The sequence below is a fragment of the Marmota monax genome, unplaced genomic scaffold (assembly GCF_021218885.2).
Source record: "Marmota monax isolate L192 unplaced genomic scaffold, Marmota_monax_Labrador192_F-V1.1 WCK01_AAM20220418_F8-fsc00001, whole genome shotgun sequence".
NCBI classification, from domain to species: domain Eukaryota; kingdom Metazoa; phylum Chordata; class Mammalia; order Rodentia; family Sciuridae; genus Marmota; species Marmota monax.
Window position 1 is genome coordinate 58012238 of NW_026693777.1, and position 26303 is coordinate 58038540.

Below are 26303 nucleotides of genomic sequence, written 5' to 3' on the forward strand. Positions count from 1 at the left end.
GCTAAGGATCAAATCCAGTGCCTCACATGTGCAAGGTAAGTATTCTGCCACTGAGCCACAGCCCTGGTCCATATTTCTTTTAACTCTTAAAGCACAACATCCTGAGTATTTAATAACTGAGCATAATTTCGTTTTTGAAACAGTTTGTTGTTTTATTTATATTACTTCCTAGGAAAGAATCTGAGCCTCAGTATTGTGTGTTCAGGTCTAGGCTGATAATGAGAAATACGAGAATGGGAAACTGAGCACATCTTTTCTTAAACATGTTCCTGGAATTTCTGTCCCCTGATTGTTTAGTCCTTTGCAGGACAGGAATGGTTTTATCTGCCGCCACCTCTTTGCAGGAGAAGTTAGGGGGTGGACACAGTGTTTTGTTTTGTTTTTTCCTCCTTTTGCAAATTCATCCTTGTAGTTTTTATTGGTTTCCCTTGACATGTCAGCAACATTTAAAACATGATCTATGGTCTCTACAACATTAATAAAATAGACTCTATCTCCTTGTCTCTTTCAGTTTATTCTTCATATCTTAATAAAAACTAGCCTGAGGGAATCTAATAACAGATTATAGTTGTAGCCAAGTTTTCCATGGCTTTTGGCTTAGATCAGGCTCTTAAACACAATGAACATTAAACCCTTAAGCTTTTGCATGTCTGAAAAAGGTTGAAGGTCCTGTACTTTGTGAGGCCTGCAAGAAAGCCAGATTTTTTCATGAAATCTCTTTTTGTTTTGATGCTGGGGATTGGACCCAGGGCCTCCTGTATGATGAACGGGTATTCTGCTACTGAGCTACTCCCCCTACCCCTTGCACAGAAGTATTTTTTAATATTTCACATTTTGTTAAATAACACCAAGCCTCTATAAGGAATATGCAAAAGGAGGAATTTTAAAATTTAGGAAATAATGAAATGGTTAAAGGAAGAAATAGTAGGGTTTAATTTTTGTTTTTTAGCCAAATTAGTTATTCTTAATTGAATTGATTATTCTGAAAATTTAAAACTCAAGTTATAAAAGTGATCATAGAGCAAGTTTTGGGACACTGCCTTGTCTATGAATGCCTTGCCTTCCATCCTGGGGGTAGTAGGTTAACATGCAACATCTCAGTGCCACAACAGTGGTGTTTTCCACTGTTGAGAGGTTGTTCTTTGATGGAGCCTGCAGTTCTGAAAGATGCACCTAAATTCATAAGTCTTGTGGTGTCTTATTCCTGGCATGTGCCAACGTACTTCAGTATTTCTGAAATATTCTGGTTAATGTATCAATCTGGGATATTTGTGCTCGGAAATGAGGTCTCTAATTGGGCACCATGGTGCATGCCTGTAATTACAATGACTTGGGAGGCTGAGGATTGCAAGTTTGAAAGCAGCCTCAGCAACTTAGCGAGATTGTCTTAAAAAGACTGGATGCAGCGGTTTAGTGCCTCTGAGTTCAATCCCTAGTACCCAAACAAACAAAACTCTAAAACAACAACACCAAAAAGAAATGAGTTCTCTAAAATAGCTATAACTTCTTTTGCTGTGACATATTACTGTACATTCTGTAAGTCTTAATTAAAAAAAACTAAAACTTATGATGGTTCTCACCAGCTATGTTGTACTTTCTAGATCATCCTTCCGGAGCAAAAGTTCTGAGGATTTTTCTGTCATCTACCATTGTGATATGAAACCTCTTATTTACCCCTGCAATGACCATTGGCCAGAGATAGGGCCCTGATCTAACTTCTGGGAAGCATTTGTGCAGAAGAGAATCTAGACCAGTGTTTTCCTTATTTATTTATTTATTGTGTGTGTGTGTGTGTGTGTGTGTGTGTATGTATAGGTGGCAAGTGATATAAAGCTTTCTGTGGGTAAAAAAGTTGCTGCCTGGACATTTTGGCACCTCTCAGTAGTTTGCTGTTGGGCTGGTGACTTGTGCCAGGCCATGCTTCCTTTTCCGCCCAGCTTTCCTTCCTTCCTTGTCTTTCAGGCTCTGGTCATGTTTCTTTGTTTTGGTTTGAAAGGTAGACCTCCTTACTGGCCAAACAGAGCTCTGTTTTGTCTGCCCTTCACAGGGAGATTCATTGTGCCATTGTTGGATCCTTGACCTTCCTGAGCGTGTGGTTTGTGGTCAGGTCTGTGGTCACTGAGTGGTAAAGAGAAAGGATGTTGGAATTCAATCCGGGTCACAGTCTAGGCTCTGCTGCTTACAAACTGTGCCATCCTAAGCATGTTAGCACCTCAGAACTCCAGTTTGATTTAAAAAAAAAAATTTTTTTTTGTAGTTGTAAATGGACAGCATGCCTTTATTTTATTTGTTTCATTTTTATGTGTTGCTAAGGATTGAACCCAGTGCCTCAGACATGCTAGGCAAGTGCTCTGCCACTGAGCCTCAGCCCAACTCGATTTGTTTTTAATTTATAAATGAGAATAATATTCATTTCTTGAATACTCCTCTTTTAATTTTTGGAAGTGCCTAGCACAGTTCTTTCTTTTCTTTTTTTTTTTCCTAAATATTTTTTGTTGTAGATAGACACAATACTTTTATTTTATTTATTTTTATGTGGTGCTGAGGATTTGAACCCAGTGCTTCACTCATGCTAGGCAAGTGCTCTACCACTGAGCTACAGCCCCAGCCCCCAGCACAGTTCTTGTATGCAATAAGTACAAAATGCAGTCCACTTTTTTAGGTCCTCCTTCCTCCCTCAAGCACATATGTACACACTGTACACACTGGGTTTTAATCTGCAGGCTACTTGTCACATATGGAACTAGTCTTAATGCATAAAGTTTTAAAAAGCACTGATTCTAAATAGCCAAAATTTTCCTTCGTTTTTTGATTAGAGTCTACAGAGAGGCTTGTTCATCTCTAATGGATGTTCACTTGTGTCTTAAAGTTTATGCATTTTTTTTTCTCCTTGATACAACTAACCCCTGGGGTAATAGAGTGAAGTTTTTGAAACTTCATGTTCTTTTGGTCTCTACTCTGGAAAACCTCAAGTGCCACTATGTGATATGGCAAGGTGTAATCTGATTGGATCTTTGCAGCACAGTCCACTTAAGCAACAGCCCCAGCCACAGATAACAGCAAGTCGGTGTAGAATGGACATAAAAACCTCAGTTCTTGACATGCATTGGCGGCAGTAAACAAAAGGCAACGAGAAACAGATATATCCTGGAAACGATAAGTGTGGGAAGAGGAACTGCCTTATCATCAAAACAATGGAGAAATGTGTGAGAGTAAAAGCAGGAAATGTGGTTCAGAATCACAAGGGCTGCTCTGAAGACTCCGGCAGGAGGCTCCAGGAAGCCCTTACAGGGTAACCAGTAGTAGCAGCAACTGCAGGGAGGGTCCCTGTTATGGAGGGGCAGGGCAGGGAGAGTCAGGTGTCTCTTTGACAACTATCAAAGAGACATCATCAAGGACAGGATAAATTTTCATGAAAGCTCTGTGTTTGGTGCTTTTGAAGAGCCAGAGCTGCCTTCTACACCTGGAAGAGTTTATTGACTTTGCATCTGAGTTTATCAATGGTGGCTGGTTAGATTCCTGCGGGGCTAAGTCTTGGTTTACACAATTCACTCCATCTTGGGATTGCTCTAGTTCTGTGGATATGTATGACCTAGAGAAAAGGAAAGAGATTTTGTTGTCAGTTGTAGTTAAATTGATTTAAATGATTTTATCCCCTTAGCAGCAGCATGCTTCCTGAGCTAATTATCCCAGAGGCCTTGGGTCCCCAGGTGGCAGCCGATGCTCTGAGTCCCAGGAGCTCTAAGGGAATAGGATATATTCTTATTCAGAAACCACAAATGAAAGAATAAACTTGTTTATAATTCTGGCATCTCCAGACTCCTGCTGTACTGCGGGTGTTAATTTGTTTATACCCAGAATAGACAGATGCTCCTAATAACCTTGATCCTTGCATCAAAATTATAAGGAATCAGATTCATATCCTTTCAAGAAGCCAGCAATGTACCAGGGGACATAAGAGAAATGATCACAATAGGTAGAATGCAAGGTGACAAGAGTCGAGTGCTATCAGAGGGAGAGTGGGAGTGAGATGGGTGTTCAGGAGAGGTGTGCAAACAAGAACTCTTGAAGGCAGTCGTGTGACATCTGAGCCTTCAAAGACTTTCCTAAGGGCAGAGGAAGACAGAACTGAGAGGGAAGAAGGTAGCTCCAGAGGATGCTACGTGGATCTTATAGAGACAACAGGTGAGAGACTGATTTGGGGGAAGAGATGCATGGCTATTGAAGGCCCCTGTGCAAGAAATAATGAGGGCCTAACTTGGGGAGGCAAAGGGGAGGATCTAAGATATTACAGGACTAACTTTTTGGTTATGAGGAACAAGGATGAGAGAAAAGCTAAAGGTGTTGTCTAGTTCTTAAGCTGGGTACCATACACAAAAATGATGAAAAATAGAAGTGGAAAGGAAGGAACACGATGGATTCACTGAAAACTGCAATCCTATTGAATCTGGGTTTCCTGGGGGTATTCCAGATGGGTGCCTCTAGAGGATGTGTTAATGTAGGAATGAACTCAGAGGAGGAGTGGAGGTAAAAGATTTGGAGTCATTTTTGTAGAATTAATAGTTGGGAAAAAAAATGATGAACTTGTTAAAGGAGGAGAGTAAAGAATGCAGAGTTGCATTTCTGGGGATCATCTTAGCTTTTGGAAAGAGGGAGACAAAAGCCAGAAAAGATCTTCACAGAAAAAGTGGCCTTGGGAAAGGATCCAGGAGGGTGTAGAAAGAGGAGACTCTTACAGAGATGGCAGAGAGGTTAAAAAGAGGAAAGGCCACTGGATGTAGTGATTCGTGGGTCATGATGACCTTGGAGGTGGCTGTCTTAGTAAAAGAGGGACAAAAGCCATACAGCAGGAGATCAGGAAACAAATGAGTGGTCGTGAAGTCGAGGCACTGAGCAGAAATTATGCTTTCAAAAAGTTTGGTAGTAAAGTTTTGTGGCTAGCCAAGATTCAAGTAAATAGAAAAGAACAAAATGGCAGAAAGAAAAGATAACAGATGGAGTAGAGACTTGGAGTAGGCTGGTAGGGAACAGATGCTTCTCCAGGAAGTGGCTTTGGGTGGGGAGATGCCTGGCATGCAGAGAAGAGTTGAGATGGGGGGAAGCTGAGCATTTTCATGTTCCATAAGGGCCAGCCCTGAGCTGGAGGAACACCAAGGAGTCCAGGACAAAGTCATTGAAGTAAAAGGAAGGCTGATCCTTTTCAGGCCACACTTGGGCCTGGGTGATGTGCTTCATAGTGGAACTTGATGCCCCAGTTTTGTGACTTTCTTTGTGAACTGTAGCAATGTAGCAGGAGAAAATGTGAAAGTTGTGCTCCACTCAGATGGGCAAAAGAAATGACAAATTCTAGGATGAATTCATCCCAAATTCTAGGCATGTAGATGAAGGGTTTGGCCACTCTCAGGGCTCAGCAGGTACGAAGCAGATGAGGCCAGCAGGTCAGCCTGGCCCTCTGCAGCAAGCGCATGAAGGGCCACAACAAGGACAGCAGGCCATCCTGCAGAAGTGAAATGAGAGGCACAACCAGACATGTCCCCTCAAAGCAGTGACATTAACTTTTTTCCCCTCATATTAAATCTCAAAGAGTTAGGCCAGAGGAATCAAAGGGAATGATGGCCTCTGAGGTACAGAGGAAGAGACAGAAGTAGTCTCCACAGGTGTACAGTATGAGGAAGGAGGGAGCAAACAGGACAGGTGAGGTGGCCGTATACCTGGTGGCTGCCTGGAGGAGACATACTGGTCCACTCCACAAAGATGTCTGCTCTTCACCTCCCTTCTTCCCATATCCTCCCTTTAGGAGCTCCTCCAGGCAAAACAGGATCTTCAAGATCTGCTGATCGCCAAGGAGGAGCAGGAAGACCTCTTGAGAAAGCGGGAGCGTGAACTCACGGCCCTCAAGGGTGCTCTGAAAGAAGAGGTTTCCAGCCACGACCAGGAGATGGACAAGCTGAAGGAACAATATGATGCCGAGCTGCAGGCCCTGAGGGAGAGCGTGGAGGAGGCCACAAAGGTGAGTCGGCCGCACTCACCTGTGGACTATAGGGGATGGGATGGGGTCACAGAGTCTGGCATGGAGACAGATGACTGTGTGACTTTGCTAAGGAGCAGAAAGGAAACAATTTCCAGATTTCTGGTACATTTGTCAGCTTAGTGTCACTGTGATCAAAATACCCAACGAGAACATCTTCAAGGAGGAAAACGTTATTTTGACTCCTAATTCTGGAGGTCTAATCTATGGTCAGCTGATTCTATTGCTGGGCCAGGATGAGGCAGCACATCATGGGGAAAGGGCAGAGTGAAGGAGGACTGTTCCCTTCATGGCTGACCAGGAAGCAGAGAGAGGGGAAGGGGATACAGGGGAGATGCACCTTTCCAGGGCACACACCCCCAGTGAGCCACCTACTCTAGCCAGGTCCCATTTACCACCCAGTTACTCCATTCAAACTGGGAAGGACTGCTGACATCACAGCTCTCATAATCCAGTCATTTCACATATGAATATTCCTGTATCAACATGGGAACCTTTGGAGGACACCTCACATCTAAATAATACCATCTGGAATCTTTTGCCCCTGCCTTATCCTGTTCCTTTGGACTTTGTTCTGTCTTTTGTTAAACCATTCAGGGTTTTTTTTTTTTTTTTCCCTTCAGAAAAGTTACAGGAGGGTTAATTGGCTGAAATGTCCAAGCCCTTCCAAGATAATTTTTCTCTTAATTGAATTTTTGGCTCCTACAAATAGATTCTAAATTATGTCAAAGTCTGTTGGTGCAGGATTCATATTGGCTGTTGAAGAGAAAAACAGCATTTTCAAGGGGGAAAACTCTTTGAAATATCATGCCATCTTTAGGGAAAGAGGGGAATTACAGAATATGAAATTTTGAGTCTTTCTAACATATAAGTTAAAGACGCTGAAGAAAGAACTCTTGGTGTTGTTTATCCTGTGAAGATTACAGTGACAGCTCAGAGTTAGGAGGCCCTCTCTCCCCAGCCCCATGGTGATTCACTGATTTTCAATTATGTCATGGTAATTGCAAATGACAAGAAGTGAAAGATGGTTTTGTTTGTTATAACAATAAAAAGTCTGGGAAATAGTCTGTTTGGGGTTATTATAACTTTGAGATAGTTTTTAAAAAGCCCCTTGTTGATTTGCTTATCTTAGGTTTTTTTTTTTTTTTTTTTTTGAGATTTGATTTGAGGGGAAAAGAAGCAAAACGGATTTCAGTGTCATTGCTTTGGGGAGGACATGTGGCAATAGCCTGGTGTCCTTACTGTTGACCTTTTTCAGGGATACGCCCATAGGCTCCCGAGTAAGATGATTCTCCTTGGGGCACATTGTTTCTTTATCACCCTTTGATCCTGTATCAAAGATGAATTAACATGTTATATTCTATGTGGCTCATTTAAAGGTTGTTGAGAACAGTGTGTGGGAATGTGTGTGTAGCCATTTGATTGGGACGAAAGTCAAACTTGTGGCACATGTAGAAAGGATTTTTTTTTTTTTTTTTGGAAGCTGCTAGGTCTTCTCTCATAGGCATGTGAGTGGGCAAGGAGACATGGCAGGTGAAGGAGGACACGTTTATTGTATGGAATTGGGATCACTGGTAGAGACTTGGGCTCTTCATTTTGACCTTTCAGAGGTCTGCATTGTGTGTTATCTCAAAGTATTTTTATTATTCCAATTCAAGAGAGGTGACTGTATTGACACATATCTGTCTGTGAAAGAAATAACAGGTGAGTTAGCTTAAAGGTGTGTCGTTGGCAGAGAATGCAGAGTTTCTAAGCATTAGAAGCTAACTCTTAGTACCCAAAGAGTGCCCTCAAAGTCTCTTTGCCCCAGGTCTTTTTTCTGCACTGCTGCCAGCATCAGAGACAACCTGATCCTGTCAGCCCTTGCTTTGGTAACTTGCTTGCTTCCCATTGTCCCAGACTTAAGCTCAAAATGTTAGCTGGGTAGATAATAGAAGTCCCTTTCTTCCTAATCCCATCACTAGAAGACTCCGTGTTCCTTTTGTACTTTTACCGCTTTGCACATCTCCACTTTTCCACCTGACAAACCTGTTCTCATCCTGCAAAACCCTCCCCAGATGTCCTCTCCCCATGAGCATGCCTTGATTCATCCTCTCCCTTCAGCGCAGTTGGTTGCACCTTCCTTGGGGTTTCTTTTGAACCCTGGCCATTCAGGGTTTGTATCCTACCCTGTTGTAATGTATCCTCTTGCCTGCCTTTTCCCTTAGTCTGAACTTCTTACTTCTTAAGCATAGGGATACTTTTATCTGTTCTCTTTGGAGTGACAAATTCAAGTGCTTCTGGGGCCAGACAGGGAGCATAAATGAGTAAAGCAAGCCGGGTGTGTTGGAGCACTCCTATAATCCTAGTGACTTGGGAAGCTGAGGCAGGAGGATAGCAAATTTGAGATCAGCCTCAGCAATTTAGGCCCTCTCTTAAAAAACAAAAAAGTGGGGGAATTAGAGCTGGGCGTGTGACTCAGTGGTTAAGCACCCCTGGATTCAATCTCTAGTACTAAATAAGTAAATGAAACTCTGAGTGTGTCATTGAGGGGACAGTAGATTATGGTGGGGACTGTGGCAAGTTGGAGAGTATGTCCTTTGCTGTCAGGATCAGTAGCTTCTCTGCTGCAGCTGTGAAAGTCACCAGTGAAGGAATGCTGAGCCCATGTTGATGGATCTTTCAAGTTTTAAGAAATATGACACATCTGGATGTTGATGTGAGATTTCCTGACTTTTAAGCATTGCTGGGGAAAAAAAAAATCACATAGACCAAACATACCCCATTGGCAGGTCATCAGTCTGTGATCCTAGCCCCATGAGCTCAGCACGGTGCGGGGCACACAGCCACATTCGTGCAGTGTCTGATAATTGAAAGTTGGTAGAGGCAGATTCCCCTCCTAACTGGGTTTTGAGTCCTGGCCAAATGGTTTCTGTTAGATTTTTTTTCCAGTGGAAATGTGGGAAGTTTCTTAGAGAACTCTGCTATTCTGTGGCTGGCTTTCGAGTTTCCCTGCAGTTTCTTAAAGAAGATCATGTTTGTATTTTATTGGTAGCTTTTGCTTCTAAAGGTGGCTGCTGAACAGATGTGATGGAATCATGTTTTAGGGAGGGAAAAAAAGTGTAAAAATTTTAGTAGACAGAAGCTGTCTGTTTGTTATGATATTTACATGGCAATTTTGTAGGATAGAATTGTGAGTTTTCTAGTAAACATTTGGAGGAAAAGGAATTAAGTATAATTGTTTAATTTGGTAAAGAGTGTTTTTAAAATTTGTTCAGCTTTTATGCTGCCTTCAAGGAAGGACTTACCCTTCTGGGACTAAAAGTTGCCTTTTCTTTTATGAATCATACTGCATTAAGATGTTCACTTCCTTGGTAGGTCTTCGGAGACAGCCCAACCTCCTCTCATCAGTTTTCCTAACTTTTGCCACTGCTCCAAGCCAAGACCAACACAGGGGTATTTTATTATTATCAAATAACAAGTTCTCTATCCTGGCCTGAGCTTGGGCACTAATAGTTTTAAATTACCAGAACATTTGGTGAAAACTGTCAAATTATAATAAGACCATTTTATAGGTATTCCAAACAGATAACCTGTAATAGTTTTTGGTAGACTCAAACAGCCATACCTTTTTTTTTTTTTTTTTTTTTAGGTGGTGCTGGGGATTGAATTTAGGGCCCTATGCATATGAGACAAACAATTTACTGACTGAGCTATACGCCCAGCCCCCACAGTCATACCTTTTAAAGAACAGAGAGGTTGTTCAACAGGCAAGAATTGATGAATGCTCCGGTTATGTGGGACTTCCTAGCTCAGCAAAATTGAATTGGACCTCACCAGTAGAGCAGTGATGGAGAATAGGACTTCGTAGTCCACTAGGAAGGGGATTCTATTAAACATTTTTTTAAATGGCTGTTCAACATATTGGCATCTTATTTCCTAATATACTTTTTTGTTTTTTCTGTTCTGTGTCCTTAATGCTTTTTCCAATTTCATAAAGGAAATGTCCTCTTTCCTTTTGGGTTTGTGGCAGTGATTGGACCCATGGGAGAAGAAGGAGGGGATGGGGTGGGAGTGGCTGCCATCTGGGAGTAGAATGAAGACAGTTCACCACTGTTGGCTTCTCTTTCTCATCCCTGACACTTCTTCTTGCCATCCTTTGTGCAAAGGGAATCACAGGCAGTATAGTTGCTTGAGTTTTCATGGAGAGTAGACTCAGCTCAAATCCAAGTCCCTCAAGAACTTTTCTGTTTACTTCTTGGATTTTAGTTTCCAGAGCCCTGGAGTTGTTGGAAATTTCAATCTTCGTTTTGTCCCTCCTGCTGTGCTGGGAACTGTCCTCATTTTCCACTTGGCATCCCCACGGGGCTTGGCACTTGATGGATTGTTAGGAAGGGCTGGGATTGGAAGGATGAGAAGACAAAAGGGGAGATACCTGTGGAGTCCCCAACAACCCCTAGATGAAACATTAGTTCTGGATTCTTGTTTATGAAGTAAACATTTCTCAGCAAAGTAAATCTTGACAGTTAGAGGTAATATCATAATGTTAATGGTGGTTTTGGAAGGACTCATTTTGCATCTAAAAGCTTCAGGTACTTTGAGGATGATAAAAAATATACTTTTACATCTGGAAATATGATTTTAGAGTCAGTAGGCATTTTCAGAATGCCTGCCACACAGCAGTTAGGCAACAAACATCTCCTAAGAGGGTGGACCAGGGGGAGGAGGAGGGAGGATAAAGATGCATGAGATATTCTCATCACTTTTCAGTTTTCTGATTGTATTTAAAAATTATTTTTGGTGCATTATAATCGGACATAATAGTGAGCTCATATTTTTAAATACTGCATTGACATGTTGATTGACTGAGCAACAGCCAGGTGCAGGAGATGATGCTATACTCTGTGAGGACATGAAGGTAAACTGGATGACACCCAGCCATCCAGGAGATGGGAGGTGAGATGAGGAACATGGGAGTTGATGACAGGAAAGAGTGATCGCCCCAAGTGAGGTGGAGATGAAGCGCTGTAGGAGACCCACGGCCTGTGCTCGGGAAGAGAGGTGGTGGTCATCAGGAAGACCTCTTGGACAGGGTGGAGTTTGAGTTGGACTTTGAGGGCCACTTGCACAGAGGGGCCATGGAGGCCGTGGGCATGCTGGGCATTGAGCAGAGCATGAGCAACATCTTGTCGGTGGGGAAGTGAGAAGTGTCTGGGCTGGGCCTCACAGGAGAATGAAGTTGTGGTTGTTATAGATAAAGAGATTTAAGAGGCAGGAACCCAGGTCCAATAAATGGTCTATGTGTGGATCCTAATTCAAACAAACCAACTGTAAAAAAAAAAAAAAAAATCACTGGGAACATTTAAACACTGTCCTGTATTAACCACAGTAAGAAATTATTTCAGTAATTGCTTTAGGGGTGGTAGTAATGTTAAGAGTCTGTGTCTTTTATAGAAACATTAAAATATTTATGGATGAAATGATAAGCTGTGTGGGATATTTGGGGGGCAATTGAGTGGGTGTGGATAGAAGATCAGCCATGTGTTGGTGCTAAAGCTGGCTGATGGGTGTATAAGAGTCAATTACATTATCCTCTACATTTTCTATATTTATATTTCTGTAATAAACACCCATGTTTCTATGTTTTAAAGAACAACCAAAAAAGTCAAGGTAGAAAGATGGGGTGGGGTGAGATTGTGGAGACTATTTTTAGGTGGTCATCAGTGAGGCAGCAAATGAGTGCTATCGACAGGGACATTACTTTGTAGTGGTGTGAGCTGGAGGAGAGAGCCCGACAGCTAGAGGGTGGTTAGAGGAAAGGAGTGAGGAGGAATAGGTGCAGATGGGGGCTGAGAACAGGTTGGCTTGATTCAAGAGAGCCCTTGCAACAGCTTTGTGTAAGGTGAGGGAGAAATTAGGGACAAAGCTGACCCAAAGAGTGTTGCCTCCTGGTGCTAGACAGGGGCCTTACTGGGACTGGGGAAGCTGATGTATTTGTCTCGAGTTTGTGTGCGTGTGTGTGTGCGTGTGTGTGTGTGCGTGTGTGTGTGTGCGCGCGTGTGTACATAGTTGGTGAGAGACAGGTTTCCTCTCCACCTGGAAGTCACTGGGGGAGCAGTGAGCAAGTCCATATGGGTGGAGGGTCTTGGCAGGGACTATGACAATAGAGAGAGCAGGGGTTCAGGACAGCATGAGGAAAGAGGACACAGACAGCCCTAAAGACTAGCAGCTGAGTCCAGTGATGGAACACGTGGGGAAGAATGTTTTACTTGGTTTAATAAACCATCTATTTGAGGAATTTCTAAAAGCAATCTATTTTTGCATTATATATTTATATAATGAGACTTTATACTTTTAATATTGTCTGTTCTTCATATTATAAATTTTTTTCTAAGGTTACATGTTCTATAAATGTTCTACAAATTATTTTATGAAATTTCAAATCCAGTATATTGAAATTTTCCCCTCCAATTTTGGCTGTTTTTCTTCACTAATCAATTTGGAAATGTCACTCCATTTTATAGACATTCTATGTCACTTGTAGATTTCCCTTTCCTACCCGTCCTGAACAGTTTCTTTCAAAGCATAAGGTCAGCAGAGGGTCACGTGGGAAAAACAGTGCTAATCTCGGGATCAATGGAACTGCCTCCCTTAAGACACGGCTAATTCAGTGTAAAATCTCATTTCTGTCTTCTCCAAGGGAGCCAGGTTAGCCAAGGAAACTGTAAAATTCATTTCCTCAGCATTTTAACTTCAAATAATCAGCTTACCCTGAATGACAGCTCCTGGGAGCTGGAGAAGCAGTGGGATTTTCAGTAAGGTGCACAGGAGAAGGAAGATGCCTCTCACAGATGCCAGCATGCTCAGGGTGACACAGAACTCCCCACCAGGGAAGATGGGAGAGATTTACAGTTAACTCCCGCCACACACACACCCAAAGTGTCTCTTTTAATAATTGCAAGCCTCTTTGGCATGTTGTAATTTATTAAAAAGGATATAAAGGGCTGGGGATATGGCTCAGTGGTAGCATGCTTGATGGCATGTGTGAGGCCCTGAGTTCAATCCCTAGCACTGCCAGAAAAATATGTAAATATGAGGTCAGGTGTGGTCCCCGTTCTATGTCTCCATGAACCCTGAGTGTCATCCCTGTTGTGAGAATACTCCGGGGGGCGGGGTCACTGCAGCCTGGTGATCAGAGCATCCTTGTGACTCATTCTGCCCAGTCACTTGCCCTGGATTGGAGAAGGTAGAGCAAGAGAGCACTGGAGGTTCTGATCCATACTTTCATTTTCAGGCTCATATGTCATGAGATGGTGGAGCACATTTCATGTGCCAGCAGTGCTAGTCCCCAAGGATATACAGGCATGCAAACCATGGTCTCTAGCTTTGGGGATCGTTTATGGTCTTGGGAGAAAGATGTGTAAATAAAATGACGACAAAGTTATAGGTGTATTGAGTTCTGTGTAGGGTAGGAGGTCAGGAGAGACCACTGCTTCAGATGGCAAGATTCAGAAAAAAATATCTCCTCAGATCTGTGATTTGACACGCTCAGAGCCTTTACTATATACCAAATACTTTAGAAGAAATGAAAGAGAACCTTTCTTTTCTAAGGTTTTTCCCAAGGGTTTCTTGATGTTAGTATACCATGAACCTTGTAACTTTGTAAACTCATGGTAAAACTCAGATTCACAATTAAAGTGTCTAGAAAGGTTAAATTGTCTAGATGCAAGACAAAGAATATTGGCCTGGGATGAGTTAAAGTGCGTTGCATTTATTTAAAAACATTCATTAGATTCCATTTACAGTTACGATTTCCAGAGGAGATATTTTCATAAAAAATGAAATTTTTCATAAAATATGAGATTTTCGTAAAATACAAGGAGGGCTTTTGGCTTTCCAGGCTAGGACAACATAAGAGGCCTTTCCTGAGTCTACTGTCCTAATCATTGGATGTAGATGTAGCTGTTCCTGTTTTAGGGAGAGCATTTTGGCTTTCACATCATAAGAAGAGCTGATGAAGGGATCCATCAAGATTCTTCACACAGAGAGGTAGGACATTTGGCTGTCTTTAGTGATCAAAGCTAAAACCTAAGGAATGTGGTTGAAGAGATGCATTTTCCAACGATTCTAATGGAGGGCTGAAGACAGGGCTTTCAGGACACCCAGAGCATTCAGCTGACTCAGAAAGTCACAGCAAATTCACATGCAGAGTGAAGAGAAGGTGTTGAGACTTAATTGGGTGGAGAAGGAGGTACAAACCTTGTGCTGGCTTCAGAAAGGGCAAAAGAACAGCCTTGTCTCAGAGTCACATTGTCTGTGCATTACCGTCATTACCTGGGCCTTACACTCAGGCACCTACCTGGCTGCTTCCCACCTGTGACAGGGTGATAAGAGAAGAGACTTTAACAAATCAGCAGGTTTGATGTTAAAGAGCACAAACCAGTTATTAATAGTTGAGGATGGATCATTGGTAGAGTTTTTGGAATCTCCATTTAATAAATAGTTCACTCATAGTTGTTAACTATGTAAAGCACATAATTATGGAACATTCATTTATCCCAGACTCTGTGCTAGGTTGTAAAAACAAAGTGGACAAAAGGAATGAGACAGACATTATCCATAGAGTCACACTCACAATGTGTGATTCTGTTGTGATTAGTGCTTTGTAGTTGATGGAGGAAGGGAAGAAAAATTTCCTAAAGAGAACAATGGAGCTTTAAAAGATGAACAGGAATTAACTAGAATGAAACAAAACCCACAGAGCAGTCCAAGCAGAGGCTACAGCATGTGCAAAGCACTCATGTCAGGAGGGACCGTGATCCATTCAAGATGTTGGCTGAGAGGCAAGTGAGGCTAGTCTGTGAAGGGTGATGGAAAGTCTGGTGTGAGATGAAGTAGGGGCAAATAGAGACCAACTCATGCTGTCTTATGTGGTGCATCTCAAAAGGACCCTGTTCTTTCCCTAAAGGTGATGGAAATTATTAAAGACTTATTAAGAGTATGTTAATTTGACATGGGCATATTCGTTTGTGAAAAGGAGTCCAATCTGGTCTTTTAAGTAAGATGAAATGCCCTGGAACGTCCCCCCCCCACCCCAATGCTGCCACTTAAAGTGGGGACCTGGGCTGTGAGTTCTCTTCAGTGTTCCAGTTCTGTTTTTTATGGGATTATCACTGCTCCTCTTTCTGCTGATTCTTGTGGGAAAAGGGAAGGGAATAGAATTAGGTTGGGCCCCGTTTTGTTAGGTTTTGCTCTTTGCTAGTCACCCGACTTTCTGAAATGCAGTTGAGCGTTAAAAGGGCTCAAGGATGAAGGGGAAAGTTAGGTACATTGGTGATGAAGGTTTGTAGAAGCAAAGTTTTCATTTATTTCTAGTTTGTGAAAATTGGTCAGTGCCGAAAAAAGAACTTTAAATGTTAATAGAAGCCTCTTAGTGGGGTGTTTGCCTATCTGTCCCAATGGAATTGGAGATCCTGAGATGGCTGAACCTTCCTAAGACATTACCCAGAATGCAGGGGTGAGTGAAGAAGGAGCTGTGGACACATACTGAGGCTCCCAAGAGGTGCATTTATAGACGTGATATGACCAAACCACAAGAACCAGTCAGTGTAGGGAAGCCATCCCAGCTTCCGTCATACTGCAACAGTTGAATCCTTAACATCTGAAAGGAAAATAGCTTTAATTTTAAAATTGGAAATCCTACTTAATCTGTGTTATACTCTTTCTGACCCTCTAAACTCTGCTTGATGGGTGTTTTTCTAAAGAGTTGCCAAGATCATTAAATAGATTTCTACTTGGTGGAAAAAAGTTGGCATTATTATTTGAGTGCTCTAAGCAGAAAATGGAACATGTCAAAAGTGCTCTAAATCCATTAGGTTAGGAACAGTATGGAGATGGGAACATTTATGCTGGCAAAGTAAGTCGGAGTATATATAGCATTTATGGTAGCCTCTGAGTTGGTCCCTAGTGATCCAGGCTTTGGTCTTCTTGCTTTTTTGTAGTTCTTCATGTTGAGTAGGCCTGATCTGGAGGGTAACCAAACAGTGTTATGGACACAGAGTGTGATTTTTGTTGCTAGATCATAAAAAGATATTGTGGCTTCCTCCTTGCTTTCTCTTGGATCTCTTGCTCTGTGGGAAGCCAGTTGCCATGTTGCAAGGTCACTCAAGCAGCCTGTGAAAAGGCCATTGTCAACTCAGTCATGTGAGTGCACCATCTTTGAAGTGGGTCCTCCAGCCCTAGTCAAACCTTCAGATGATCAGAGACATTTTCTACATCTTGACTGCAATCCTATCAGAAAACAGAGCCAGAACCACTCAACTCAATCACTTCTAGATTCCTTACCATCAAAAGCTGTGAGATAATGGTTATTTCAGGTTGCTAAGTTTTGAAGCAATTTGTATGCAGCAATAGATAACTAATATAACATTTTGACTTATCCTTGGCATCTAATAATTTTGTATCATGTATTTATTCACTGAACAAATATTTGAATATTTATCTATTTGAGATACTAGACAAATACAAAGGATATAAAGGGATGTAGGCATATTGTGGTGATGAACAGATTGCAGTGAAAATCATTAGAGTAGTAAGTTGGTGGCCTCTGACATGATTAGATGTGGTTTAGTGAGTCTGAACTGCAGAGCCAGTCATGTGTCCTTGGTGACCACACGTCAGGATTCTATGTGTGAGAACAAACCAGTCATATGCAGTGGAAAAATCCTTCTGCCCCAGCCCTCACTGGGGACGGGAACTCGTTTGAGCCAGGCTCATTAAGCTGGTTTCATGAAAGGCAAAATAAAGGACAAGGTGTTTGCTTCACGGGTGACTGCAGCAGTTTTCACAGTAATGAATAAAGTTAGACTGCGTCCACACTGAGCAGGAGTTGAGGACCCGGGAGGCATGTTGTCTTTCCTCCGGAAATTCCAGAGTTGTGGATGAGCCTTTTCCTTGGGGATACAATTGAAGGGAGATTAGGGCCAAACACACATATTTCTCCTTTTAACATTTCCCCCCTTTTTCCTCCTTTTTGTTTTGTTAAATTTCTGCACATGTTTCTCACGTGTGTGGTCCAGAGGGAAGAAATATTGGCTGTGTCTGGATTTAAGGAAACTTTGAGTCCAGTTATAGTTAGGGAAAGAAAAAAGGCTGGATGTGCTTCAAAGAGTTTTTGGAAGAAGGCTGGAAATAAAGAAGTCAAGCAAATACATGACAGAATGCAGAAAAGGTGGCATTAGAGGTGGGTCTGAAAGCATTTGGACAGACTTGGTGTGGAGGATGTTAACCCCTGTCTTTTCCATCCCCACCTTGTCTGAGGACCTGAAGACGCCTGCTGAGGACCAGGGAGTGTTGGCTAGATGACAGTGCTGGGAAGATGGACGTGGGCAAATGCAGTTGGAAAACACTGAGCCCTTTCTTTCTTTGGAGCAAGAATCAAGGCATTCATACGTCTTGGAAAATAGGCAGTTGGAATTGTCCAGGAAAATACATATGGAGAAGTCTTTTGAGCCAGTTGGGTTTCTAAATATGACCCTAAACTTGAGTCCAGCATGTGCCACATCCAAAAGAACAGTACACTGCGTGGATCCCACCTGCTCTGTGTTCTACAGGGAACTCTGTATCTGCTTAAGGCATTTTTCTTCCATGTCCCTAGGCTCATGACCTTGTGTGAGAAAATTTCCATGATTCCTTTGATTCTTGGCTTCTGAGACCCCAGGGTGCCAGGCCCCTACCCTACCTGCTGTGCTCCTTTCTGACCATCCTGTTATGAAAACAGTGTCCCTTGTAGGCCCAACTCAGTGCTATTTCCTCTATCTGTCTTAGTCACCCTTCAAGCCACAAGCAGATGCCTGTGCTGTGTACCGTGCACTTCCTGCTGCTGAACCAGGGAGAAAACGTGGCAGCAAGTGGTGACCTCTGTGGCTGATTCAGGCCCAGTGGAGAACCAGGGTTAATAATTTACTCTGCCCTGGTTGTGGCCATGGGTGTTGACCTTGACAAAACGCTGATAGAAATGAGTGAGAACCTGGCCTGGCATTTAACTAAGAGGAAAATGGGCTCCCAAATAACCTCTTGTTTTGAGGTTAGTCCTGTGGGAGTTTATCCCTGACATTCACATACAGCTGGTTCTGTTTGCAAACAGCAGCCAGACCTGTTTGCTCAGTGTGTTCACAGTGCTCAGCAGATGAAGATGTCACACAAAGTTGGAAGCCTGGCTTTCCATGCAGCTACTCATCATGGTAGGAGGACAGGGGCCACAGTGATCAGGATGCTCATAGGAAAGGCAGCAGAACATCAGCTAGGTCTGGTAGGTGGAAAGGCTCCCCTGTCCCTTTTATTTTTAATCCACAGCCTTTGTTTTCTTGAGCTGTTACGAGTCTTTCCCTTAGAAAGTTAAACTGATTAAACTTCCTGGTGTAAAGTCAACAGCACTACTGCTTCTAGAAGGCACTTGAGTTGGAGGGGGGCCCTATCGCTGTAGACATTGGTCCTTCCCCGCCCTTAAATGAAAGGAATCCGAGAGCAGTGATTGCCTGGTGGTATGTTGTGGAATGCAAGCTTAAAAGTTCTGGATATGGTTAGCCTGCTAAAGATCCAAATGAACACACCATGATCCAAATGTAGACTTTTTTGAATTAACCTCTGTTAGATGCTCTTGTGAATGTCTGAAATAGGAATGCAGTTAGTTCCCTATCAAGAGCTTTGATGCATGGTAGAAGTCTAGCTTCTAGTCTAGGAAGATACAGTGACTTGGTCCAGCTTTTGGGTTCCTGGTCTGTTGCTTTTGCCAAAACACTGACTTTCATCCAGCCAACATCTCCATGCTCTATCAATACAAATGTACTTTTGGAGAAGGCAGTTGGGCCAGGATGAGAGGGCAGGAGGATGGAAGTAAAAAGAGAACAGCTAGAAAAGGGGAGATGTAGAAAAGCAAGGTTGGAGCTAGACGGGGGAGGGCTGGGTATTGTAAAGTACATATGGAGAAGTCTTTTGAGCCAGTTGGGTTTCTAAATATGACCCTGAAGTCAAGTCCAGCATGTGCCACGTCCCAAGTATGCAGCTGCAGAGTCATAGCACTAGGGACAAGCAGGAGAGTTAGTAGTAGTTTGCTATGATGGGAATGATGGGGTCAGTGGAGGTAGGAGAGGGTGGAAAGTACAGGATAGGAAGCATCAAGAGATAAAAGACTGGGGTTTTAGCCAAATATCAAGAGTAAAGGGAGAAAAGACAGATCTGAAAGGCTCAAGAGGAGGACAGCAAAGGTGGAGGATAAGCCATGGGCTCTTGTCACACCAGATGAGACTTCTGCTCTAGAAATACTGATCCTTGGTTACCCTAGAGAGCTATGGCAGCCGGGGTTTGTTCTATTGAAATATTAGAAATATATGGTTATTAGGTTCATGACTTTTTCTTTTTCCTCTTGGTGTCCAGAATTGAACCCAGGGGCACTTAACCACTGAGTCACATCCTAGCCTTTAAAAAAAAAAAAAAAACTTCTTTAGAGACAAGGTCTCACTGAGTTTCGAAGGGCCTTGCTAAGTTGCTGAGGCTGGCTTTGAACTTGTGATCCTCCTGCCTCAGGCACTCTAGCTGCTGGAATTACAGGTGTGTGCCATCCTGCCCAGAACATGACTTTTTGAATAAAGCATGAAGTTTGAGAAACTAGAAAAAAATAAATGATTCTTTTGTCACCTGACATGGGTAATCTTTTTCTCATGTCTCTGTCCATAAAACTGAACATGAGTGTGAAAATATGTCTTTAATGCTTAAAAGACATAGAAGTATCATTTGTCAATGGAAAAAAATATGCCCCAATAAGTTGTGGCTGTACCTTCTGGTCTTTGGGCAAGAGTTTGAAACAACACTGTTGGAAAGACATTAAAGAATTAAAATGACCCTTATTCCGTCCATGAGAGTGAAACTAATCCTATTTTTGAAAAAATTATAGGTTCTAGTTGGGAATTTAGAGTCCTCTTGAGGAGAAAGGTGTGCTCTTGGTTTCCAGTGATATGTCAGTGAACTTGAGGCATACGTAGGTGGGTCTGAGACCCTGTTCTTCCAGCTAGGGCTTGGGGTACCTCTCTTCCTCTTAAAACAAACTTCTTTGAACAGGTCAGCATGAATATTTATTTTCTCCAAGTCATTTCTTAATGAATAGTAAAAGCCTTTGTGTTTCTAGACAGCATTGGTTCAATCAGTGGTATGTTTATTAGTAGAGCCAATGATTAGGAAAGACTGGTTAAAAAAAAAAGGTGGAGGGTAAGCTTAAGGAAGACATTTTTAACAATTGGATGTTTTATTTTCAGATGATTGTAAATTCACATGCTGTTAGAGGGAATAATACTGACAGATCTCATATACTTTACCTTGTTTCCCCCAAATGTAATATATTACAAACCACAGTACAGTAGCACAACCAGGTCACTGACATCAATAGTCAAGGTATAGAACATCTATGTCACTTGCAAGAATCCCTGATTATAGCCTTGCTGCCTTCTTGCCCCTAGCTTCTGCCTTTACACAGCTACAAATATGTCCCCCAGCTTTTCAGTTTTATCCTTTTGAGATTGATATACAGATGGCATCATCCAGGTTTAAACCTTTTGGGATTGCCTTTTCCCCCCTCATAATAGTTCTTTGGTGTTATCATACCTGGCACGGGTCAGAGTTCCTTTCATCATTGAGTAGTGTTCCATGGTGTGGATGTGCTAGTTTATTCAACCACTTGCCTGTGAAGGAATCTGGGATGGTTCTTATTTTCTGCTATATGAACAAAGCTGCTGGTGTATAGGTTTTTGTGTAAATGCTTTAATTTTTCTGGAATAAATGTCTAAGAGTGAAATTGCTGGGTTGAAGGGTATTTAGATTTTTTGAAGGGTGCTGGGTATTGAACCTAGGGCCTTCTGAATGCTCAGTGTGCTTTATCGGTAAGCTATATTTTCAGCCCTTAGTTATGTATTTAGCTTCTAAAGAAACTACTAGCCTGTTTTCCAGAGTGGCTGTACCATTTTATATTCCCACAAGCAGTTGATGGTGGGAATCCTTTGCAAGTGATTCATTTGCTTCAAATGCTTATGAGCATTTGGTATTGTCAGTATTTTTATTTTAGTCTTTCTGGTAGGTGTGTAGTAATAGAACCACTACACATGGTTTACCAGTTTCCTAATGGCTAATAATGTTGAATATCTTCTTCAGTGAAATGGCTATTTATATTTTTTGTTCATTTTTTGTTTTTGTTTTTGGTTGTTTTGCTGTTCAATTTTGAAAATTATTTACATATTCTAGATACAAGTGCTTTGTCAGATATGTGGTTTGCAACTATATTCTCTTGATCTGTGGTTATCTTTTATCTTTTAAATTGTCTTTTGAAGAGCAAAATTCCTTATTTTGTTGAAGTCCGACCTATTAATTTTTCCTTCTAGATTATGATTTTGCAGTAACGTCTGAGAACTCTTCAATTACTTTACATTCCAAAGATTTTCTTTTATGTTTTATTCTAAAGGTTTTGTAGCTTTACATTTTACATTTAAGTCGAGGATTCCTTTTTAGTTAAATTTATTGTTACGGTAGAAGTTTAGATCAAGGTTTGTTTATTTTGCATATGGGCTTTTAATCGCTCCAGCATCATTTGTTGAAAACACTGTTCTCACATTCAATGGCTTTTGAATCTTTGTCCAAAATAAGTTGGATATATTTGTGTTGATCTATTTCTGGGTTCTCCATTCTGTTTCATTGTCTGTTGCTCTGTCAATACCACAGGTCTTGATTGCTGTGAGTATGATTTCTTGAAATCTGAGAGATGGATTCCTCCCATTTTCTTCTTCTTCAAAATTATTTTGGCTATTCTAGTTACTTTACATTTTCATATAAATGTTAGAATAATATTTTTTATATCTGTTGATATTTTAATATCTTGCTGAGATTTTGATAGAAACTATACCAACATGCCAATTTTGGGAAAATTGATCTCTTTATATAGATTTTTAAAAATCCATGAACATGGTATGTTTCTCCATTTATTTAAATCTGCTTTGATTCTTCTTGTATTATTTGAATTGGTATTTTTAAGTATACAAGTCCTTAGGTTTTTTTTTTTTTTGGTCAGATTTACACCTAAGTGTTTAACTTTTTAAAGCAATTTTTAAATTTCAGTATCCATGGGCTCATTGTTAGTATACAGGTAATAAAATTTTATGTTTTTAATTGTTTATTTTGTGTCAGTATCTGTTAATTTAGTGACCTTGCTAAACTTGCTTGTTAGTTTAAAAGTTTTTGTTTTGTTTTGGGTAGATTTCCTAGAATTTTCCATAGGGATAGTCATTGAATCTGCAAAAAACACAGTTTTATTTCTTCCTTTCTGCTTTGTATGTCCGTTCCATCTTTTTGCTGCTTTGTTACATAGGTAGAGCTTCTAGTACTATGTTGAATGAGAGTTGTGAAAGCAGGTATTCTGGCCTTAGTCTTAGGAAATGAAGGCTTTTAATTTCTTCCTTCCGTGTATAATGTTTCTTGTATCTTGGAGCTACTCTTTGTTAAATTGAGGATGTTTCCCTCTTTTTTCTTAAAAAAAATTTTTTTTAAAGATATGAGTGGATGTTGAATTTTGTTACAAGTTTTATCTGCTTCTATTGATATGATCATATGATTTTTTTTTCTGATTTTAAGATGTCAATCTAGTCTAGCATTCCTGGGACCAACTTCATTTGGTCTTGTTGTATAGTTCTTTTATATATTACTGAATTCTATATGCATGTATCTTGTTAAGGATTTTTATTTATATGTTATCGATCTGAGTTCTTTTTTCACTTCTTTATTTTTTTGGTGGTACTAAAATCATTTGATTTCAGGTAATAATGGTATCATTAAGTGAAATACTTTTCTGGAAGGGATTATGTACAATTGATTCTTGTTTATTCTTTTGTAAATGCTTAATAGAATTCTCCAGCAAAACCATTAGATCTGGGAATTTCTTTTTTGGAGCTTTACAATTAAATTGTGAATTTAATTTCCATAATAGTTACGGGATTATCTAAATTATTTACTTCATGTTACACAAATTGTTGTGATTTTCCTTGTCAAGGAATTTGCTCATTTTATCTGAATCATCAAGTTCATTTGTACAGCATTATTTACAGTATTCCTTTATCTGTTTGATGCCTGCAGGGTCTGTAGTGGCATACTCTGTATTTCATCTTCCTTTATCAGTCTTCTCCAAGGTTTGTCAATCTTATTGATATTTTAAAAATAACCAGCTTTGTTTCATTGATTTCCCTCTCCCCACTAACCAATTGTTTCTGTGTTTTCAATTTCACTGGTTTCTGCCCTTTTTTAAATTATTTCCATCCTTCTGCTTGCTTTGGATTTATATTTCTCTTCCCTTTCCGGGTTCTTTAGGTTAGAACTTAGATTATTGAGTTCAGACATTTCCTCTTTCTAATAAAAATACCTATTGCTATGTATATTTTAATTTTTACTCAATATATTTAAAAAAATTTCTTAAGGTTTTTCTTTGATTCAAGGATAAAGTATGTTATTTAATTTCCAAGGGCCTGGGTATTTTTCTGTTATCTTTAGTTGATTTCTAGTTTTATTTTATTTTTTAAAGCTTTTTTCAGTTGTAGTTGGTACAATATCTTTATTTATTTATTTTTATGTGGTGTTGAGGATTGAACCCGGTACATCACACATGCAAGGCTCTAATACTGAGCTACAGCCCCAGCCCCTAGTTTGATTTTATTTTAACAGAGAACACAGTCACGATTTTAATTCCTTTTGTATTTGCTGAGATTTGTTTTATGACTGAGGATTTAATTTATCTTGGTATATATTTCCAGGGTATTTTAAAAATGTATATTTTGTTTGAAAGTCTAAAAATAGTAAATACAAATCAAGCTTGGGGATAAAAATGTTTTTTCCTTTGGTATTATAAATATTGTTACTAGTCCGACAAGTCATCTTGAACCACTCTCGGACTTAGCTATATCATATTAAAAAATGGGACTGCATCTTTTTTGGTGGTTGACAGATCCCACTATATTTGCATGTTAGAAGTGATTGAGTGCCTCTGGAGGCTGAGGCAGGAGGATCAAGAGTTCAAACTCAGCCTCAGCAACAACCAGGTGCTAAGCAACTCAGTGAGACCCTGTCTCTAAATAAAATACAAAATAGGGCTGAGGATGTGGCTCAGTGGTTGAGTGTCCCTGAGTTCAATCTCAAAAAAAAAAAAAAAAGCAAAAGTGATTGAGGACATGTGGAATATCACATTTTACAATGAGATTTTTCATATTTAAATTATAATTTGGTGGAATTTTTCTTATAATTGCTTCTTAGTAAAAAGAAATAATAAGAAAAGCTTGTTTTACAATAAATTGGGCAATGCATAGTGTATAAGAGAAAAAAAATATTTTTTTAATTTTTTTTTTGTTTTTTATTTTCAATTATAGATGGACACGTACCTTCATTTAATTTATTTATTTTTATGTGGTGCTGAGGATCAAACCCAGTGCCTCATACATGCTAGGAAAGGGCTCTACCACTGAACCACAACCCCAGCCCTGGATCTTATTTTTGACAACATAGTTTTCCTCTCTCCATATGTTCAGAGGATCTTTTTAGGTAAACATGTATAGCATGTTCGTTCGCATACCATTTAATGGCAGCAGCATAAGAGGAGGTCAGCCACCCGCCATCTCTTCTGGTGTCCCAATTTTAGTAACCTCTCCTAATAGTCTATCATTTGCCTTCTAGAGAAGTCAGAGGGTTTGCCAAGGTAAGTCAGCAAACCAGGCCAGAGCCAGAAGGTCCAGGAATTCAGGAATTTGTGAGCAGCTGAGTCAGGGGTCTGGAATCAGAAGTAAGGGTGAGTCAGAGCCTGGCTCTGGCTGACTCAGACAAACTGAGGTGGTGACCTTGTTGAATCAGCTGCTTTCCTGACATTCCAAGGTGTGGTTAGACTCAATGGTGCTAAAACCGGAAACTTCATCTCTCCCAGGGTTTAGCTAATAATTCAGTCAAGCTTCTCCACCTCCTCTTCGTTAGGTTACCTGTCAGAAACATGTAGACCTAAGTTCAGTTTCCTATGACTTTTCTATGAAAGTGGAAATGCTAGCACTGTAAAGGGTCATGGGGAATGTAGTGGAGGGTAAGGAAGAGAGAGGCAAATAAGTACGTATGGATGGGGAAGAAAGGAAAATGGAAAGCAAGACAGAACTTGGGCTTTTCTACAAGATGTAAACTCTTTGTATCAGCAAGTCTGGTGAATTCTCTCAAGTATGTCTGTCCACTCTTCCTCTGTCTCCCTCCCATCATCTTAGCCTTTTAACTGTAGTCTCTGCTTATCGCCGTGGTTTGGTGGGAATGAGTGAGAATGATTTGACAAGGATGACCTTCAGCTTTTATACTAAGTGACTGGGTGAATTATTGGAAGCATTGAGAAATCCAGAGGAAGTCCATGTCTTGGAGTGGTGAGTGGGATGAGGACTTCTATTTTGTCCATATTGGGTCTTCTGTGTTGAGTTGAGAGGCCATTCAAGGACAGGTATCTGGCACAAGAGAGAGAGGCTGGACTGGAGCTTCTGATTTTGATTGGCTCTAATGGGCACTTGTAATAGTTGAGGGATCTTAGGGGAGAGGCTGTTTGAATTCTGTCCTAGTTTTACACTCCCAGAACTTCTTAAAGATGTCATAGTAATTTTAAGCCTGACCCTACCAGCTGTGCCTTGAGGTATGTAGAGATTATCCACTTGTTTGATGCTAGCTGACCTTTTAGTAGAGAAAAGCATTTCAGTAGACAGATTTCCCCCCCAGGGGTACCAGGGATCAAACCTAGGACCTTGCCCATGCTAGGCATGCCCTCTACCTCTGAGCTGCATCCCGAGTCTGAAAATGTCTTTCTTCCAGCGTCATTACACTAAACTCTAATTTTACAGCAGGTAAGCAGACTAAGATTGGACATTCTATTATATATGTGTATTTGGTGGATGGATGGGAGGAACGTGAGTAGATGTGAATTCATATTTATTATACACAGTAGGGGTGCTTCTCCTTGGGAGATAAGTTTTTCCAAGATGGCAGGTATATTGCAAAGAACAATTTTTCCTTTGTTGAGCTTATTTAACCTTTTTAGCTTAATTTACCTTGAGCTACTATTACATATTTTCAGGTATGCAGAGCCAAAAACAACCAAACAAACAAAACAAGTAGAGTAGGTTTATTTTGGTTTTCTGTGCAAAAATGATACTGAGTATGAATATTTGGCCAGGATGGGCATGTTGGGTTGGATTATAAATTTTCT

General features: G+C 40.7%; 1 protein-coding gene across 2 annotated transcripts in view; it reads left to right on the forward strand.

The window, feature by feature from the left end:
* Positions 1 to 26303, forward strand: part of Cgnl1 (cingulin like 1) — a 169910-nt gene that overhangs the window by 71417 nt on the left and 72190 nt on the right. The window contains exon 8 of one of the 2 annotated variants that reach the window (XM_046460784.2): positions 5798 to 6010. The exons of the other annotated variant lie outside the window; for it this stretch is intronic. Within the exon in view, the coding sequence (XP_046316740.1) occupies positions 5798 to 6010 (213 nt within the window). The remainder of the gene's footprint in view (positions 1 to 5797; positions 6011 to 26303) is intronic. 2 annotated transcript variants of the gene reach the window in all.